The 21,331-nt window shown below is 42.8% G+C and overlaps 1 protein-coding gene across 1 annotated transcript in view; it reads left to right on the top strand.

Annotated features, from left to right (window-relative positions):
* Positions 1-2,818: 2,818 nt before the first annotated feature.
* Positions 2,819-21,331, top strand: part of CAT (catalase) — a 36,138-nt gene continuing 17,625 nt past the window's right edge. The window contains exons 1-7 of the mRNA XM_027562688.1: positions 2,819-2,949; positions 3,023-3,152; positions 16,189-16,360; positions 17,796-17,906; positions 18,941-19,071; positions 19,621-19,725; positions 20,315-20,440. Coding sequence (XP_027418489.1) covers positions 3,087-3,152; positions 16,189-16,360; positions 17,796-17,906; positions 18,941-19,071; positions 19,621-19,725; positions 20,315-20,440 — 711 coding nt within the window. The 5' untranslated portion in view covers positions 2,819-2,949; positions 3,023-3,086. The remainder of the gene's footprint in view (positions 2,950-3,022; positions 3,153-16,188; positions 16,361-17,795; positions 17,907-18,940; positions 19,072-19,620; positions 19,726-20,314; positions 20,441-21,331) is intronic.

The following is a 21,331-nucleotide window of genomic DNA, read 5'->3' as shown; positions in this document are numbered from 1 at the left end:
AAGCATAATACTTTATTAACAGCCTGACATATCTCTAAAATACTTTTTTTTTTCATTTTGAGTGCATACTTTTTGATCACCAAAAGAGGTAAAAATTTTCAATAGAGAGAATAGAAAGGTAATTCAATCTTCCTTCTAGCATAGTTTTCCAAAAATCTGTGTTTGTTATTTATAGTTTAGAAAACTTTCATTTTGACTTTATACCTTACTACTGATAATGCCATTTAAAATTGATGAATTATAGGATATTCCCTGGTGATCGAGTAGTTAGATTCCACACTTTCATTGCCGCAGCCTGGGTTCAATCCCTGGTCAGGGGACTAAGATCCTGAAAGCCATGCAGGAAGGCCAAAAAAAAAAAAAGAACCTTAGCTTAGTGGAGTGAGGACAGGTACGGCAGTGATGGGAGATAAAACCAAGTGACAAGACAACAAAGTGCTGGAGTTTTATAGGCGAGGTGAGAAAAGAGGGTCAGATGTTGGCAAGAGGCTGAGCATGGGTTTCTGTGCATTAGAAAGAGAAATCAAAGGCTCAGTGATGCTCGCCAAACAGAGGAAAGGCTACAGAGATACTTGGTATCAGAGTCAGACATAAGTCTGCCATACTCTAGCTTGTGAAACTTTATGAACAATTACTAACTACACACGGAAGAGACTGCAAGTCAACTGTATTCCACTAAACTCAAGTAAATAATCTCCAACTCAATGTCTCCTTAGCAGGATGCCAAAAATAACCACAGTCACTCCAATGACACATGATAAGAAAGGTAAGGTGGTGAAGGGGAATTTGGATTTGAAAAGATGATGGTTATATCAATTGTGGTTAAATACCTCACTCATTTTATGAAGACTCACAAAAGTGCACATAAGCACTTTGTGAGGACTCCTCCCAAAAGTCTGGAAGGAACATGTGTAGGTGAGGAACTCTAAAATTAAGCTTCATTAACTTTGTGGTAAATCCAACTTTGGTGCTAATGTAACGAATAACTTGGTCCCTCTTTCTGCCTAAACTCTGATCTCACGCCAGCCCACCATTGGCTGAACTCAATAAGAAGGCCGGGTATTGTGGGGCCAAGCGGATGATAAAAATCAAAATTTCTGGAGTACAGATTAGAGTCAAGAAGGATGGAGAGTAAATCTGGAGTAGCAAACAAACAATCAAAATGCCTATTTTTCAAGAGAAGCAGATGAGCAAAGTGATGCCCTGGAGAGAGATTGCATTTGATCCAATTCCCAGTGAAAATGAGAAAGAATCAAAAGTCCTACCACTTTAAGACACTGTCCCTGGTTAGGGAGCTAAGGCCATGTGGTGCAGCCAAAAGAAAAAGAAAAGTCCTACCACTAAGCAGCTGAGGCCCAGGAAACAAAGGGCCTTTAACAAGGAGACACATAAATCAGCAGGTACAGGAGATAAGACCACTGGAGGAATCATGTACATCATTCCATAAATCATGTACATAAACACCTGAAAGTTCTCTATGGGTACTGTGTTTTCTTTTCTTCCTTAGGGTCTTTTAATAGGTCCAATGATCATAACGTGACTTGGCAATAAATTTTTGGTGGCCCTCCCTAGCTCCTTCTACTTAATTTAAGCTTGAAAGACTTATTCCCATGCAAATAATGTTATAGACAGTGGTTAGATTACCAGTTCTAACCACAAAAATCCTTTTTTCATACAAATGTGACTGAACTGGACTCCCCAAGAGTATGCGAACATTTCCAAGACCAAGCTCAAGTATAAAAAGTGATATGAACCGGAAGTAAAAGAAAAGAATGGCAGCCTATCTGGAATAAGGCAACTCCTGACCACAAGAGGATGGAAACGACTAGAGGAAGGGAAGATCCGAAGAACAAATGTTGATGCCCTATGAGTGGGAGGTTCACACAGAGGAAGAAAAGATCTATAACATGGCCTCAGGATGAGAAGTTGTAGGAGTACAGATCCCTGTTGAGGTCTGGGAGGACCATTTTCCCCCAGCTTTATTATGCCAAGTCTCAGACTTTGTAGACAATCTCTCTAGCTGGGTATAACCAAGTCTCTTTTCACACTTTACCTAATTTAAATGTCTTGACAAGAGTAAAACACCAATTGAAGGTATTTTCATAGAATAAGCCATTTTTGTACTGCTGAACTCCTGAGCAATTTTCTCTGGAATATCACAAAATATATTGTTATTTCACTTATTAAAATGCATTGCTCGAACACCTCAAAAATTAGTTACATTGTCTTAGGGAAGACATTTTCTAAACTCTAAGGCAGCATTTCTGTTAATAAATAGTGGGTTTGGACATCTTATTTAACTTAGTTAATTATTCTACATCAGGAGCAAGCCAACCTCTTCATGCTTGTTTATACTCTGTCATGATGGGGAGACTTCATTGACCTTTATATTCTTTTTGTTGTGAAGATTAAGTGGTAGAGTTTGGCAAAAATCAGCAGTGTCCAGTACAAAGCAGACACTCAAAAAGGGGAACTTCTAAACCAAAAAGGGAATCTAAAGGACTGAGTTTTTGTCCTACGTATTTTAGACTATTAAGATTTATAACTTGCAAATATTTCGCTTTTCTGTTTTTTATTTTTAAAAGCTTTTTATTTTATACAGGAGTGGATTTCTTTCTCTCTGTTTTTTAAGAGCTGAAAGCATGTTAACAGAGTTCAAAGCCCCACCCAGCAGGGCCTAAGCATTCCCTCAAAAAAACTGGCAGGCCACCAACCGCCACCTCCCAGGGCACCCTGAAGGATATTGATAAGCCGAGGAGACAGTCACATCTGGGTACGCTGGGTCCAACCCCAAATTAGTTAATAGGGCGTTTGCAGGTCGGAGGTGAGGAGGTGCCGTTCGTTTTCCTATCTCTTCCCAGCCTCTCCTCTCCCGGAGTCCCTGCTCCTCAGCCCCGCCCCTACTTGGCTTCCAATCCCATTCCGCCTGGAGTTCAAGCGGCCAATCAGGTGACGGTCCTGCCGAGGGGGCGGGACGAGGGGGGCGGAGCTGAGTGGCGGAGTCTGAAGTCGCCTATTTCAGCTGCGGCGCTGGAGACGCGTGAGCCGGGCCCACCTGCAAAGTTCTGCATCGCCACTCAGACATCATGGCGGACAACCGGGATCCAGCCAGCGACCAGATGAAACACTGGAAGGAGCAGAGGGCCGCGCAGGTACACCCTGCGCTCTCCGAGCCGGCCCTACGGTCCGCGTAGGAAGCAGGGTGTTCTCGAGTAACGGCCCCTGCTGCCACAGCGCGGAGGTTCTGGGGAGGGAGGGTTGTACCACCGATCGCGCGGGGGCTAGGGGTGTTTGTGTGCTTCCTTTCGGTCTGGTTGGGCTGTTACATTCGCGGGCGGGAGGGGAGAGGGTTCTGGGCCCGGGGGCAGCGGTCCTGCAGGGTTTGTGGTAGGCTGTAGGTCGTGGATGGTTGGCTTACACTTTTGCGCCTTTGCCAGCTGGGACAGAGGTTGCAGTTTGAGGCAGCAGTGAAGGCTTATGGGGAAAGAGGCAGAGAGCTGCAGTTCAAGAAATGAAGTGACGGGGGAAGTGGGAGCAGGCTCTAGCTTTGCCCTGGCTCAAACAATAACTACCAGCTTTCGTATTTGGGGTGGGGGGTGTCTTGGGGGCAGGGAACGACTTTTATCATCTCCATGTCCCCAGCATTGAACATAAAGCGTTGTTTGTGTGTTAGTTGCTCAGTCGTGTCCGACTCTCTGTAACCCCATGAACTATAGCCCACAGACAGACTGTTCTGTCCATGGAATTATCCAGGCAAGAATGCTGGAGTGGGTTGCCATTCCCTTCTCCAGGGGATCTTCCCGAACTAGGGATGTAACCCAGGTCTCCCGTGTTGCAGGCAGATTCTTTACCATCTGGGCCTCCAGGGAAGCGCAGATACAGCATTAAACAGCTAAATAAAAAGATTTGTACACCCATGATTTCTTTTGCACTTAAAAACATCGTCTAGCATTTTAGAGCTAAACGTGACCTTAGTGATTAATTAATGCATTTATTTACACCTATGCTTTGAGTGCCAGCATGTGCTAGGCACGGCGCTGGGGCAAGTGGAACAAATTCCAGTGAGGCTGAAAGCTCAAAGTCAAGTTTGGGAGACAAGACAGGTAAATAGATGGTTACCTTCCAACGTGGCCAGGGCACTAATATAGGTTATCTGCTGAATGTAAAGGGAGTGAATGTCCCAGTTGGCAGGCTTCTCAAAGCAGGTGACATCTGAACAAGAGCTTTACAGCTGAGTAGGAATTCAGCCCTATAGTGGTTGGCCAGTCATTCCTGGCCTGTACCCCTAGGATGTAGAGCATTCAAGGGCATCTCTGAGCAGGTTGGGTGGGATGGGAGCACTTCTGTTTTGAGTCTTCTTTTGTCAAATTGGCCTAGAGAGTGTTCGGGACTTGCCCAGTTCCCATGGCGGCTGGTTAATGGCAGAGAGAGGACTAGAGTCATGCTTTCTTCATCTTGTCTAGTGTGCTTTCTTCTTTTTAAAATTTATTTTTAATTGTAGGTTAATTGCTTTATGATATTGTGTTGGTTTCTACCATACATCAACATGAATCAGCCGTGGGCAAACATATGTCCCTTCCCTCCTGAACCTCCCTTCCACCTCATGCCACCTGTCTAGGTAGTGACAGAGTACTCGTTTAGTGCTCTTCCTTAAAACCGGGTTAGTGTTCATGAACTAGGATTAATGCTGAGTGCTCATGGATTACCTTGTAGTTCCCTGTTTGTGAGAAGGCTACCATTCTCTTTAAAGGGCCTGGAAAATCTCTTTTCTCATTTTGTTCCTTATTATGTGCTACTAGGGGATTTGGCTTTTCATGAGTTCTTAGTCAAAGTGAACCAGAGAGACTTAGCATCTTATCAGTCAAGGACAAGTGGCTAGTCAGTGGCAGAGTCAAGATTAGAACTCTGCTTCCTGGAGCCAGGATTCTCTGTACACCCAGTGGTTGCTGCATCTTGGTTCACATGGAGGTGTTCATGAATACTCGGTGAATTGGAAACAATATGGGCAAATGAGATTCTCATAAAACAAAATTCATTCTTTTGAAAGGACTCCTTTGAGACTAGCTTGCCTTGTCACTGTTTGGGAGAATTATTAACTGTTGTTAAATCATTAAGATCTTGCTGGTGACTTGCCCTACATGGTCACCCATGTGAGAAACAGCTGGCCTGCAAAGCTCATCTATAATCTGGGGACTCCTAGTTGAAATACTTCTGTCTCCTCTGCCCATGCATCTCAGTGCACTGTTTACATTGTCCTGATGGGCAGTCACATTGGCGTCTTGTTTTTCCTTACTTGAGCTGCTCTGAGTGGAAACTGCTTATTTTTATGAGGAGACTGCCCACTTCGCAAAGGAATTTTGCATCTGTCACATACCCTTTGTAATTTCCCAATGCTTTCTTTGGAAAATTTTCAAACATTCAGAAAAATGAGAAAAATTGTGTAGTATATGCCTATATACCCACGGCATTTTAAAAAATTTCTTTTAGCATGTTATTCCATATCTGTCTGTCCCTTCATACATCCCTTAACCTATGTTTTGGAGGGGCACTTCAGAGTATGTTGTAGACATCAGTAGACTTGATGCAAATTACCAGAATTCATTGTTTATTTATGTTTTTAAGGCAAAATTTATATACAAAAATATACAAATATGAAGTACACCAATCTGTGCTTTTTGATAAACACCTGTGAATCTGGTTCTTTTATCAAGATGTAGAAGATTCTCATCACCCTGGAATGTTCCCTCATGCTGTTTCCCATCTTTCCTGCTTCTCCTGCAGTCCTGCTCCAGGCAACCACTGATGATTTTGCTTTTTAACCATTGATTTAGGTACTTCTTGTGTTAACGCTGCTTTCATTCAGCAAATATGTTTTAAGATAAAAAAAAAATGTTTTAGGATTCATTCCTGTCATTGCATGTATTGCTGAGTAGTAATAGTACTAGTACTATTACTGATTAGAGCACCATTGTCTGATTAGAGCACTGTGTGCTTATCCTGTTGTTGGGCACCTGGACTATTCCCAGTGTGTGGCTGTTATGAATTAAGTTTCTATAAAGAGTCTTATACAAGTCTTTTTGTGCACATATGCTTTTATTTCTCTTAAAAAATACCTGTGAATAGAATTGGTGAGTAAGTGAATAAGGTAAGTGAATGTCTTATGAGAAATTCCTAAGCCTTCTTCTGATGTGGTTTACCATTTTACACTTCTGTCAACAGTGTTTGAGATTTACATTGGTCCACCTCCTGCCATCCTTTGGGATTGTCATTCTTTTTAAGTTTAGCCTTTCTGGTGAATAAGAAGTGATATTTGCATTGCTCTGATGACCAGAGATGCATCTTTTCATGTGCCTATTTGACCAGTGGTATACAGTATTTCTTCCCTGGTGGCTCAGATGCTAAAGACTCTGCCCACAATGCAGGAGACCTGGGTTCGATCCCTGGGTCAGGAAGATCCCCTGGAGGAGGAAAGGGCAACCCACTCCAGTATTCTTGCCTGGAGAATTCATGGACAGAGGAGTCTAGCAGGCTACAGTCCACGGAATCAGAAAGAGTCAGATATGACCAACACACGCATATGTATTTCTTTAATGGATTTGTTCAAATCTTTTGTCCTTTAAAACATTGGATTGTTTGTTTTACTATCCTTGATTCATAGCCCATGTTTTAAGTACAGTCGGCTACATGCTGTAATAATACATCCCAAAGTGTATAATGGCATAAACCTATAAGAAGTTTATTTCTGTCTTATGTGATTAGCCAAAATGGTTTGAGGTTGCAGAAGGAGGTAGTGAGTCCTCGGCAGCCCACAGTTCCCCAAGGCTGCAGGCTGCAGGAGGCTGCTCCTGTGGCAACACAGGGTTTCTTAATGTTGCCCTCCACATCACTGTCTAGTCACAGACGATGAAGAGCGTGGAGGACAGTATGTGGGAGGTTTAGATGCCAGGCTGGAAGTGGTGTATGTCACTTCTGCCTGCATTCCTTTGTCTAGAACCGTGTCACATGGCTGCACCCACTGTGAGCGAGGCTGGGCGACAGTCTCCCTCTACACCCAGGTCGCCAACCCTTCTACACCGTGTCCAAACATACTTTCAATATGGTGACAATATCTCTGGCCATTTTCTTCTGATGTGGTGATGGGCAAACAGGCATAATCTCTTTCAGAAGGGTATGTTGGACTTTTAAAATATTCTGTTAGAAATTTATGACAGTAAAGTATAGTTTTTTTTTTTTTTTTTTCAAATCTTCATTTGCTTGGCAAGTGCTTTTTAAAAAAATAAGCGGGCAGGTCTGCATCAGTATCTTGCCTTCCACCACCCACTTTGTTTATATTTGTTCTGGACTATGAGCACTTTAAGTTGTGGAACTGCTGCTGGAGGGCACCCTGCCATCTCCTCCCTCAAAAACCGGATGCTGAATGTCGTGCTGGGTGTCTCCTCCTTTGGAACCGAGTCAGCCAGCATGAAAACAATTTATGGAGCGTCTCTCCTTGTGGGCATATTTCATTGCTGACAAGTAAATTGGGACCTTTGTGAAATTTAACAGGAGAGTGACAAATCAAATACGTTCATAGGTATGCCTTGGATCTTCTTAAAAATCTCTCTTTTTCTTTCTCTCAAAGTAGGTTTAGGGGAGGGAGGTGGTTCTCCAGGTTATTTCCAGTCCCTCTGAATGAAACTTGATGGAAACTTTTATTGCTTAGAATGCCATTGGCTCTTCCTGTGGGAAACTTAAAGTAATTAGTAGCCTCTGATCCCTTAAAAACTGGAGACTTTGAGCATTTCGAGACTTTCCTTTTTAAACAATTCCTAATTACTTGGAAGAGAAGTTGGGTTTTAGACCATCCATTCCTGTCAGTGAGTCACAAGACAGAACCTTTGAGGGTTTATGTATTTTTTAGGGTAAACTTGGTACTAGCTGCACTGACGTAACGTTGCCGACACTCGGGGGCTGGAGAGAGTTGACTGAATAACTTCTTGTGCATGTGTGTTTGCATTTCTTGTGGAGACCACCTTTTTTGTTCATTTTCCTTCTAGTACTGTGACTGCTGTCGTTTCTCCTGCTAAGAGTAAAGGAGTCTTTTACTTAGTGCATCGGTCATCCTTCATTTTTTGAGCCTTTGTCTCCTCTTACTCCCTACTTTTTTTTTGAAAAAGTAAAGGACTAGTGCAATTCTCAGTGCTGTCAGACTTATTTAGTAAAGTCATTTTCACAACAGAGAAAACCTCTTATTCAGTAGCCATTCCGTGTATTTTCAAGGCTTTATTCCCGGTAGGATTATTCTGTTTGCTGATTATTGAAAACCAGTAGCAGTGTATTTTCACCATATCTGGAAATATAGACAGCTCACCAAGAAGAAAAAAAAATGTGAGCAGCTACTGGGACGTGTACAAAATAATACAAAAGAACCTTGTTTGAAAAGCAGACATTTCCCATTAGGGTGAGGAAGGAGGTGTGTTCAATCAGTCTGTGCTTAGGGGTCCAACCATGTGACCTTGAAGTCTGACATTTATTTTCCTTGTTAAAGGCAACTTTTTTTTTTCTGGAATAAAAACCGTCCACTAGAATCTAAAAATAAATGATACAAATGAACTTATTTATAAAACAGAAATAGACTCACAGACATAGAAAGCAAATTTGCGGTTAACAAAGGGGAAAGTGGTGGGGGAGGGATAAATTGGGAGTTTGGGATTACATATACACACTAGTATAAATAAGACAGATAACCACCAAGAACCTACCGTACAGCATAAGGGAACTGTACACAATATCTTGTAATAATGAGTAATGGGAAGGAACCTAAAATATCTATCTGGATCACTTTGCTATGTACCTGAAACTAACACAACACTGTAAATCAGCTGTGTTTCAATAAATTTTGTTTAAAAAAAAAAAAAAGCTGATAGAGCTCATCCAGACCTACTTAAAAAAAAAAAAGTGATTACTAATAAAGTTGGATTAATATCTACAAAAAAGAACAACAACAAAAAAAACCCCACTAGTTGTCTTCCCTGGGATCCTTGGAATCACTTTTTACTTTTCTTCAGGCATTTGCTCCCTCTGCCCTCACAGGCTTCACTTTGACACCAACAGCCTTGTTTGTGAAATCGCTCGGTCTTGTCTGACTCTTTGCGACTCCATGGCTCTATCTATGGAATTCTCCAGGCAAGAATACTGGAGTGGGCTGCCATTCCCTTCTCCAGGCGATCTTCCTAACCCAGGGATCAAACCCAGGTCTCCTGCATTGCAGGTAGATTCTTTACCATCTGAGCTACCAGGGAAGGGCAATTCTTGGCTTGCTGGTGAGACCTTATTGTTCCTTGCCCAGGGCATTGTTGTCAGCCTGAGGCTATATTTCATAGCAGTTAGCACAGTGCTGACATGCCTATTGTCACTCACTGACACTTAAGTACACTTTGTTTAGTACCAACAGGGCCCATTTGGTTCTTAATGAAGAACATATTTTGATTTTTTCTTACATTTATTGGATTTCATTTTTTTCTATTATATATTATTCAATTTTTTTTTATTGAATGGCACTTCTAGAGGTGGATGGTATAGAATAACTTAGAAATGAGTAAAGTAGGACAGGAACTCATTCTTGCCTCTTGCACTTAGAATGACCAACGGTTCTTGACGTATACTGAGGCACCTGGTGGCTTAAGCATGAAGTCAGCTTACAAGATGAAGTATATCCTGGTGATGAAGTCACCACTTGGAGCCCAGAAAGCATAGTTTTTAGTCTTTAAGGCAGTCAGCAACGTTTCCCAGTGTTGTCAGGACACTGATTTTTGTGCTAGAGAACCCCCTCAGTGTGATGTGGTATTGAGGTGAGTCACTTTCTAATGCTTCCGATGTTTTAAGACGCAAAAAAAGCACATCTATTGAATTCAGAATTTATGAGTGAATGACCTGCATGGAAGTTAGGATTCTCGTTTTCTAGTGACAATCTCTGGGCAGGAGCCTGTGGCTCAGCAAAAAATCTGCCTGCAATGCAAGAGACATGGATTCGATCCATGGGTTGGGAAGATCCCCTGGAGAAGGGAATGGCTGCCCACTCCAGTGTTCTTGGAAAATCCCATGAACAGCCATCATGATAGGCTGCAGTCTGCAGGGTTGCAAGAGTCAGAGACAACTTAGTGACTGAATCACCACCAGGAAGAAGCCAGCGTTAATCACCTGGTTGGTCTGTTGTATATTTTGAGTACAGTGCTGAACTTGCCTGTCCTTTGTCTTGACCGAATGTGTTGATGTAGGAAGAGTATTTAACACAGAGCCTGCCCAGGGTAACCACTCATGCATGATGCAGCCCTTTATTTCTGTCCCTTGTTTCAACTTCTCCCTTACTTCTTTTGACATTGCTCTTTGATTCTTCATGGAAAAACAAAAAAACAAAAAACAACCCATACTTTATATTGTGGAAAATTTCAAACCGGAGCTGAACAGAAAAGATGGTATAATGAAGCTCCAAGCTTTTGTCTGTCAGCTTCAATAATGAATTTTTGTCACACCAGCTCTCCCCGCTAAGAGCTCCCCTACAGAATAGCAGTTCATGTGAGTTGCCACGACTTGCTGGGGTCATTAGGCATGTCTTGTGTGGCTCCACTGGCAGAGTTAAGGAGCCCCTTCTCCTTGCTTATTTTGCTTTGTATCTAAATGCCGTAATAAATGATGGTCTGAGGATGGCTAGATGCTGAGTTCTTTGAGTTCTAGAGAATCACGCGGGGGAGGTCTTGAGGAACCCTGACATTGTCTTTCTTTTTTTAACACTTTGTTCAAATCTAGATGCAAATAAGGTTCACACATGGCATTGATTGATATGTCTCTTAAGTCCATCTGTCTCTTCCTTAGGGTGGTTTTAAATGAAGTTTACAGTGATTTAGTAACCTGTGAAGGGTCAGGCTTTACAATCAAACAGGGTTCAACTTGAGGCTTGACCGCTGGGCAGATTACCTCACCTCCCTCCCCTTTCGTTTCTCATATTGAAAATGGGATAACAATTCTCCTTACCTTGCAGTATTGCTGTGAGAATTAATTTATATAAAACGTGTGTAAACCAACACATGTCAGTTACCCAGCCTGTAGAATATGTGCAGGAGATGTAAGCTGTGCTGTTCTGAGAAGCACTATAGTGTGTGCTTTTGGGTCCTTGAGCCAGTCTGCTTGGGTTCAAACTCTGCTTCTGCCCCATTTTAGGTGGGTAGCCTTGAGCCGGTTGTATAACTTCTCCACGCCTCAGTTTCCTCTTCTGTATAGTGGAGATTTTCACAGTCCTTACCTTGGAGAGGTGGACTAAATGTGATAACCTGAGTAGAGTGTAGAACAGTGCCCGCAGAGCAAGCTGATATTTGTTGTTCTGAAGCTTGAGTGTGTCTAGTAAGGCCTTTCACACCTAAACAGAGAGAGGAAGAAAGAATCAGTGGGATGACAGGAGATGCAGGCATCGTCTTCATTATAAGCTGAGGCTTAACTGGAGAATGTGGCTTAGGAGTTTGGGCAAAGAGGGCCTGCTGAGGCCATTTCCCTGATTTGAATTTATTTACGCCTTGTGTTTAGGCGACTCTGGAGACCACCAGAGGAGTAGATGCTACTGTGGCCACTGGCTTCCAAAGGGAAGAGCGTGGGCCCTGTGTAGGCCTGGGTCCCTTTCCCAAACTGCCCCACCAGGGGAAGTTTCCCCGCTTCCTTGCATCAGGGCAGGAGGCCCGGAACACCACCTCACTGTCATTCTAACCCCCCACCGAGAAACTCGAGGACCAAGGCAGTCTTTGGTTTTCTGAACGTGGTGTGTTGTAGGCACTGATATGCTAGAAGACGCTAGGTATATTCTGTACTGATCTCTGAGAATATAAAGCTGACATTATGACTCTATTGGGATTGAAAGCTGGGGACAGTTTGTATGACCCTCTTTTTCAGTTTAAAAAAAGAAGCCTACGATAGCGAGTTCTTGGAAATTCTGTGAGCAGAGGGCACTTACCAGTGGCAACTATGTTGACAAAATATTTCACCAGAGAAAGCCATCTTGACTGCTCCCAGGAAAATTTCTTCATCCCTGTCTTAGTTTGAGCCAAAAAATACAAACAGCAAAGCCAAAGTGGAATTTTACTTTGATCTCGAGCCTCTCTTTCTAATCATGGTGTTAGCCTTTAAACCAGGCCAAAATACTTCTTGCCAATTGCTGCAGCAATTTTTATGACAAGTTTGTTTCACGGTTTTTCATCAGAATTTGAAGTTACAGGACTTCCCTGGTGGTCCAGTGGTTAGGAATCCACCTGCCAATACAGGGGACGTGGCTTCCACCCCTCATCTGGGAAGATTCTACGTGCGACGAGGCAAATAAGCCTGTGTGCCACAACTCCTGAAGTCTGAACGCCGAGACCTTTCTCTGCCCCTAGAGAAGCCAAAGCAATGAGGAGCCTGCGTACCACAACTAGAGAGTCGTCCCCACTTGCCACAACTAGAGAAAGGCCCTGCACAGCAATGAAAACCCAGCATCACCTAAAAAAAAAAGAAAAGAATTTGAAGCTATAAATTCAGATATTTCCCTTTTGCTTTTTGGAGGGAAGTGCAGGGAGAGGCATGGGCTATTGTTACCTCCTCCTCCTTTTGAGAAATAATCTTTCTTGGCCATTTCATATCGGTCCACAGTTTAATTCATTCCCTTGTTGAATCCTCAGCCGTGATTGTGCACTTGTGGCAGGGCTCTAGATGCAGAAAGAGTATACTGTCTCGAGAGAAAAAACCACAAGGCACTAAGGCAATGAGATTATCTGTTCTGTGGGCCCAGGAAGATGCCCTTGGCCCAGCTTGTGGGGTGGCATGGGTGCGGCAGGAAGAGTGGTCCGGGAGAAGCATGTACGGTTGTCATGAGGAATTGGCAGCCAGAAAGATGTTAAACATAGTAACAGGTAACTGATGCTGCTTTTCCAGAGCAGGAGCTCTCAGAATTGCCTATCAACAGAAGAGCTCTTCTGTCCTCAAAAATACTCTAGTTGTAAGTGGTCTTGCACTGAGTTAAAACAGGCCCTTCCCTGGCCGTCCAGTGGTTAAGACTCCTCGCTTCCAGTGCAGGGGACACAGGTTCAGTCCCTGTTGGGGAACTGAGATGCCACATGTCACGTGGAGTGGCCAAAAAATTTAAAAAACAAAACCCCTATAACCAGCAAGTTGGCAGACATATCTTTGCCCTTCCATACTTTCCTATGTGCTGCCACACAGAAATCTGCATAAAGTTACTTAAATACTCTGAGCATGTGGCATCGACCACTAAACAAGTAATGATATTCCTCTCACTGGTTGTGGACAGGCTTGAAAGAAGATAGCTAGAAAAAAAAGCCTTGCATATGGCAAGTGCTCGAGAAATGGTATTTACAAAAGGAAATGAGAAACTAGGTACCGTTCCATCAGCTGTGCTGAATCTGTGTGTTTGTCCTTTCTGATTAGCTTTGGACCAGTGGTAACCATCCTCCATCATATCCCTAGAGAAAGCCCAGAGCTTGCGTCACGGGATGTTGGGGATGCTGTTTCTTTTGTTTGCTGCTGGTGAAAAACAGGGGCACGGGCTCCAGGGTGTGGTTATATTCTGGTTTTACTGGCACTCGCTGTCCTCAGGAGCCCTCTGTCTACCCTCCTCTGAGGGGGCAGACCTCTACCCTTGTGTGTGCAGGTCACAGGGATACATCCTGCCGGGCTCTGGTATGTGGGGACCGGGAGGACAGGGACCACAGCTGGTGAATGAGTGACTTGAAGTGAGTCACCTGGGGGGCCCTAGTGCTAAATCCACTCCCCCGCCGCCCCACGCCTGCCATCCAGCCTGCAGAGGGGTCCGCCATGGGGCTGTTGAACTAATGAGACCCAGGTGCACTGTGGCTGCTTCTTACGTCCTTGACCAACAGACAAGCTCCCACTTATTTTTCCCTCCTGCCCCGTCTTTCCCGGCCTCTGGCTGAAGTCCGCTGACCTGTTGCTCTCATCACCACTGCCAGACAGTTGCTGCCTCTGCCTTTGGTAGGCTTTTCATTTTTTCTCCCTTCTTTACCACTCCCCTCCCTTGTCATCACCTCTGCCTTTCTCAGCACATGCAGGGAGTGGCTTCATCTGACTGTACTCTAAACAGGTACCATCTTCCAGGTCTTGCTGTTCTGGGACATTTTTGTCATTGCTTGTAGCCCAGGAGGGCTGGTTTTCACTGCTTTCTACTTCAGTTTAGTCACTCAGTCATGTCCAAGTCTTTGCGGCCCCACGGACTGCAGCATGCCAGGCTTCCCTGTCCATCACCAACTCCCGGAGCTTGCTCAAACTCATGTCCATCGGGTCGGCGATACCGTCCAACCATCTCATCCTCTGTCCTCCCTTTCTCCTCCTGCCTTTAATCTTTCCTAGCATCAGGTTCAAAATTATTCTAAATGTTTGAGAATGCTGGAAGTTTGATTTAAACAAAAATCAAAACAAATTGTATCTATTCTGGGGTTAATTGCAATGCTTACTGCATGGAACTGGCTTTTTTTCAGAAATGACTTTTAAAATTTTGCTTTTGATGGTCCATTTCCCAGCTCCACCTTCACTTACTTTATTTAGTAAAGCTTCATTGCATTAATTCTGTTAATTTTCACCATCTCAGTGAATATACTGTGTCCTTCTTTTCATCTAGTGATTACTCTCTGTCTTTGTTTAAATTCAGTATCTCTTATTTGATGTTGCCCTAAACACCGCCTGAAGTCAGGAGTCTTTTCCTCCCTGATCTTTGACCATGACCTCCATTCTGTCTTGCTGACTGTTGAATCTTTTCCTGCCACACTTGTTTTAAAGACATATTGCATATCCATTGGCTTGGAAAGGTGTTAAAAGAGAGGACAGTTGATCTATTAGACCAGGGAACTAGAAGAGAGGCTGAATGTTACTGACCTACAAACCCAGGTTTCCTTTCTCGGGGGGATGGATGTCATGGAGGAGATTCCTGCACTGGGTGGGCAGGAGGCCCAGTGACGGCAGCGTTCCAGCATTGCCACACTAAGATTCCATGATTCATTGTCACGAGGCGAGACCATCTCATTCTTTAGTCCTTCAACTCGCTCATGCCCTCATCCAGCTGGCTCTGCATCTGCCTCCTCTGGGCGTAGGTTTTAGTCTTGACTTTATCACCCTGACCTGGTCCTGAGGAGGAGTCTTGGGATGTGGTCTCGTTAGTTTCTCAGCAGCAGCGCCTTTCTGTATTTGGGATGCAAAGATGGAAATGACCCTCTGACCCGTTTACCGTTCCTCTCACCGAGCTTGGTGTTCTCTCACATACTCTTCTTCCCCCACCACTGGCCCCCCTCCCCTGCCATTTTTATTGTTTTGCACATGAAAAGTTGACTAACTTGCTAGTAGCCAGGGGAGGACTGGGGAAGGTTGTGGGAGAGGCAGTTGGCTGCTGTCAAAAGCAGAATGTGACCACAGAGCAAGATGAAGCTGCCCGGGATCACGAGAGGCTTAAAAATGCTGCTCCCACCCTAGAGAAGGGACAGCTGAAGGGCTCCTGCTATAATAGAAATGGGAAAATTGGGTGGATCTAATTTTTAATTACAGTGAAACAACCTATCTCATCTCATAGACATTTGGCATCTTTCGAAAATTAATGCTGTAATCCATCTTACCAGTAACTGTTTATTTTCGGTGATGACAAAAGCCGGTGACTTCTTTTGGAATTGAGAAGAGATGCTGCAGATGGCTGAGTACTGCTTGAGAGCAGCGTACTGCACTGTACAGGGTCATTCGCCTTGACATGTCTGGTGGTCAGGAAGTATTTGGAAATCTGTGTAAAGCAGGTGGAGGCATAGCTTCCCTGGGGACCATCTCTCATTATGAGTTTGGATATTCAGTGTTAAACGATATGACATATAATCCCTTTTAGGGGGATCTCTACCTGGGGTTTCCTGTGTGGAGCCTGGTGGCTATACCTAGACCAGAGGGGGAGCAAGTTGGTGAGTTATCTAGATATCGTCCTGCTCAGCATTTCATAGGATTTCTGTGACCCAATTAAAATTTCAGGCAGCTGCATATTTTGTAACATTTCAGTACTTTTCACACAGGAAATTTAAAAAGAGTTTGAGTAGCAGATGTAAAAATGCAAAATGATGTGCCCTGTGTCAGTGGAAATTGAAGGCGTGATTGACTCTCTTGCACTCTTTTCCTCTCGTGTTCACTTAGAAACCTGATGTCCTGACCACTGGAGGTGGTAATCCAGTAGGAGACAAACTCAATAGTCTGACGGTAGGGCCCCGAGGGCCCCTTCTCGTCCAGGATGTGGTTTTCACTGATGAAATGGCTCACTTTGACCGGGAGAGAATTCCTGAGAGAGTCGTGCACGCCAAAGGAGCAGGTGAGAGCTGTGTTCATTTGCTGTGAAAGGACTGTTTAATAACACCTGGGTTAAAAATTACTTCTCAAAGGATCAGAGTTCTTTAAGAGAAGTGCCAGATTTCCATTCCTTGGAGAAAGGCAAAACTGTCCATCAGTAGAGGAGTCAGTAATTAAATGATGGTTATTTCCCTGGATTGAACCTTCCATGTAAAATACTTTATTTTGCTAAAAATAAAAGTAATCTTCCTTTTATTCCATTATGCAGCTTAGTACAAAAAAATATGGAAATACACAGACATACTGTAATTATAACTGGATTAAGATGGTGCACTTAACTGGATAAACACTGGAATTAACTGTGCAAAGTCAATGACTGTGTAAATGTGCTGTAAATGTGCTGTAGTGATTTTTGTAGTGATTTTTCCTTTTTGTCCAAAACTTCTGTAAAACTTTTATCTTGCTTTTATTACAGAAACAAAAGATATAGATGGTATTTAAAAGAAAGCTAAAAACTCAAAAGGAGGGACTTCCCTGGCAGTCCAGTAGTTAGGACTCCAAGCTTCCAATGCAGGAGGTCTGGGTTCCGTCCCTGGTTGGGGAGCCAAGATCTCACAGGCTGCATGGCACAGCCGATAAATAAATAAATTACTTAAATATTGTGAATCTTTAAAAAAAAAAAAAAAACTCAATAGGGAAAAGAAAGCTTGATAGAAAGGAAGAAGTTTTGTTGGACTCCCGTTTCAGTTCAGTTCAGTCGCTGTCCTGTCCGACTCTTTGCGACCCCATGAATCACAGCACGCCACGTCTCCTTGTCCATCGCCAACTCCCGGAGTTCACCCAAACTCATGTGCGTCGAGTCGGTGATGCCATCCAGCCATCTCACCCTCTGTCGTCCCCTTCTCCTCCTGCCCCCAATCCCTCCCAGCATCAGGGTCTTTTCCAGTGACTCAACTCTTCGCATGAGGTGGCCAAAGTATTGGACACAATTTCTTTATTTCCTGTTCTATCGTCTCCAGCTTTTTTGTGGGGTTTTTCCGTCATGCCTCTGATATGCTGTTCAGGTGGTTGGTTGGCTCTGTGGCGAGCTTCCTAAGTGCTCAGCCTTTCCGTGTGTTTTCTCCTCCTCTCTCCCCTGTTCTTTCTCTCCTAGATCCTACTTGTACCTGAAGGGCCTCTCAGACCCTGTGTTCTTCCAGCAACCCTGACTAGTTCCTTCTGGCTCCACTTCTCTTTGGCTCCGGCTCTGTAGCTCTCAGCTTAGCCCTGAGTGACGTAGGGCTTTGCATTTTGCTCTCATCATTTTATGTTTGGTTATCTCCCCTTCTCCCATCATTGGAAGCTCCCAGAAGGCCAGTGCTAAGTCACCGGTTTCTCTTGTCACCCAGATACCTGTTGCGGGCCTGGTGACCTGAGTGATAGTCTTGTGATGCCAATTTCTGTGTCTTCCTCCTTAGGGGCTTTTGGCTACTTTGAGGTCACACATGACATTACCAGATACTCCAAGGCGAAGGTGTTTGAGCATATTGGAAAGAGGACGCCCATTGCAGTTCGCTTCTCCACTGTTGGTAAGTTGCTCTGTTTGTATTACTGGTGTTGCTTGACTCAACTCTGTGTTTTATCTGAGGCATTTATAGCTTAGTTTGCAGAAAAAACTTACCAGACAATAGGAAACAAGCACTTCTCCAAAGTATAGCAACATTTTACAGTAGAAAAATTATTTTAAGACATGTAGAAAGTTACTTATAATTCTGTTTGTTGAGAGGTCTTAGGAAATCATGCTTGTGCAGAGCTCACGCCTGTGACTCTTGAGTTTTTCCTATGAGCGGTTGCCTCAGATGGAACATGAAGTGGTAGTGTTACTCCACAGCCATGAGAACAACTGCCCTTTATTGAGGGTTAACTCTGTGTCACCCATGGTTAGTGTTGTACTGATCCTGCTTATAATCTGTAGATGTATTAATGCTTTGCATGGTGGGGTTATTTCTGTTTCTGAGAGAGTGATTTTTCTCATGTTACAGAGCTAGTCAGAGATAGAGCTATCAAATTGCATCTCAGCATACCACAATGCCTGATTAATTCTGCCTCTGCATGAGTCTGTGTTTGTGCATTTTTATAATTGTGTGAAATGCAAAAGGAAATGAAATTGAGGATAAAAATTTCTGTCTTGACTCATTTTCTTAATATTAACCTCATAATTTTGACAACTTGCTTATTCTCTTTGTTCATTGCCTTAATCTTCATAATTATTCTCTTCCCTTATTTTACTTCAATTTTTAATTACCTGTTTGAACAAAGCTATCATCTCTTATTTTAATTTAAATTTTAATTACCTGTTTGAACAAAGCTATCTTATTATGTTAAATGGGTAATATTTTCAGCTGTTATTACATATACTTTCTTATTTCTCTCAGCTAATTTCTTTGTTTACTTTTTCAGTCTAAATTAGCTGGTGGGTAGTAGAAATAATAACCCAGGCACTTAAATACCTAATATGCTTCTAGAGCTTGGGAAGGGCAGACCCCAGTGTTTTTATGACTTGAGGCTTCCTGGATGCAGAGTACTGTTGTGAGGCTTCATTTTCCCCGTTTGAATCTTCCAGCTGGAGAATCGGGCTCAGCTGACACAGTTCGTGACCCTCGTGGCTTTGCAGTGAAATTTTACACAGAAGATGGTAATTGGGATCTTGTTGGAAATAATACCCCCATTTTCTTCATCAGGGATGCTCTATTGGTAGGTGATGAATTATTTCACACTCTGCAGATATTTGTTGATTTAAATTGATTTCAAATACTCCGTATAGATTGGCATTTGAGGAAAAGCCCTGGGAAGAGCAGAAAGAAGAGAACATCGATTGGGATTGGCTGGATTGCCTTTTACATTTTTTTCTGTATTTAGTATCTTTTTATGAGGTCAGATTACAACAATTATCATTAGTCTTAGTTTGGCATTTTGGGGTGCACTGACTTGATGGGAATGATCCAGTTTTCCTTGCAGCACTTGAAAGATGAATAAAAAGAGGCAGTCTGCTCAAAAACGTGTAGAGGGTAAATTTCATTTTAGGGTTTTGCAGCTTAAAATTTTTAAATTGTCTTGTTCAAAATGATAATCTGTAAACCTAATAATAGGCAATGAATTAAGACACCATAGGCCTGGCGTGCTATGGTTCATGGGGTCGCAAAGAATCAGACACAACTGAGCAACTGAACTGAACTGAATTGAAGACACCATAAGTCCTGTAAACTTAATTTTTGGATTTTTTCCCTCTCTTTTTCCATTTAGTTTCCATCCTTTATCCACAGCCAGAAGAGAAACCCTCAAACGCACCTGAAGGATCCGGACATGGTCTGGGACTTCTGGAGCCTGCGTCCTGAGTCTCTGCATCAGGTGGGAATGCCTCTTTTTTCCACAATGTCACCTGATAAGGAACTGTTAATTATGCCTCATATAGTTTTCTCCAGTTTTGGATATTTTATTGGAGTTGATTTTTGACTTTCTTTTGGAGAGCCTTCCTCAGATTTCTTGGTCCTTGAAGACTTTTATAATGACGATTTTATTCATCTTTCCCCATTCATGGACTTTACTTGATACTGAACCATTATCAATTGATATTGAACAGTATTAAGGATTAAAGTTTCTTGTAGGAAGTCAAGCTCTTTGTATTAGGGAAATGAAGGGAAAGTAGTACCAATCAAATTTTCTATTAAATTAGAATGTGAACAAGTTAGGCTAGTTTTCAGATTTGTTTTAGCTTTTCTTTATAGAATTTTGAGTCCGGACATTAGTGATTTATGTTTAATCTTTCTGCTTTGAAATTCTTCCGTTTGATATTTTTTTCAAATGGCAACCCTTCCTGTGAGCACTTGGCTAGTATGTTCCATGTCATTAAGAGATTTTTCTGGCAACTTAGGACTGTTTTAAAAATATGTTTTGATTTAAACTGAAGAATTTGACCCTTGATTTTTCTGTTCCTTAGGTTTCCTTCCTGTTCAGTGATCGAGGGATTCCAGATGGACACAGGCACATGAATGGATATGGATCGCATACTTTCAAGCTGGTTAATGCAAATGGAGAGGCAGTTTATTGCAAATTCCATTATAAGGTATAGGTCACCTTTGGCAGAGTGGGTGGAAGGCTCCTACTACCCACGTCTCCTTACTTCTCCTGAGGATTGGGCAAGGATCAAGGCCTGGCCTTTTCCACCTTTCCCTTACCTCCACCCCCAAGAATGACAAGTATCTATCTGGTTGATTAGGACCCTGATTATCTTATTGGCCACTGCCTGAGGCCCAGTTAGAACAAAGTAGTCTCTCTTTGGTCTCTTCATGTGGCTGATAGCACACAGCTGCTATCAGTAGTCAAGCTTTTTCTTTCTGGACCCTGGGAACTCTGCCATAAATATTCGGGCAAGTGCTCATTTTGTGCTGGCTCTCGGCATTTCTGGTGCTGGCAGGTGCAAATTGATACATATTTTTTTCCCCTGGAGAAGGAAGATCTAAGGTTTTAGATCAAAGATAAAGAGATTATAGAGGCCTCCCAGCTTGGTAAAAGGAAATTCCTACCTGGTTTAGCCTAGAGTTCTTTGTTGGAGTTTAGAGTCAGGTGTTAGCAAACAGTCACACGTTTGCTTTGCCTTCCGTTTGCCTTCCGTCACACGTTTGCTTTGCCTACAGATACTTTTGGGGTCCAGGAGGGCTTTAAGACAGAATTGGGACATTCTTGTTTGTAATAGCAATCTCATTCTCATTTTCAACATCTGATGCTATCTTTCCAAAAATATTTCTCCTCGCTTTTAAATTCATCCATCTATTTTTTTAAGGATTTATTATGATCACCACACATTAAAAAATCAGTTATAAATTTCAGGAAACAAAAATTGTTTCTTTCTTTCATAATTGAGATTTTTATTGGTTGTTTTGAGGATCAGTATACAGACATTTCAAGTTGTACACAATTGTAACATATGTACCAAAAATCTAAAAAAATCATGTAG

The sequence above is a fragment of the Bos indicus x Bos taurus genome, chromosome 15, assembly GCF_003369695.1.
Source record: "Bos indicus x Bos taurus breed Angus x Brahman F1 hybrid chromosome 15, Bos_hybrid_MaternalHap_v2.0, whole genome shotgun sequence".
In the NCBI taxonomy this organism is placed as follows: domain Eukaryota; kingdom Metazoa; phylum Chordata; class Mammalia; order Artiodactyla; family Bovidae; genus Bos; species Bos indicus x Bos taurus.
Note: the sequence above shows the minus strand (reverse complement) of the source record. Positions and strands in the feature narration are given on the sequence as shown.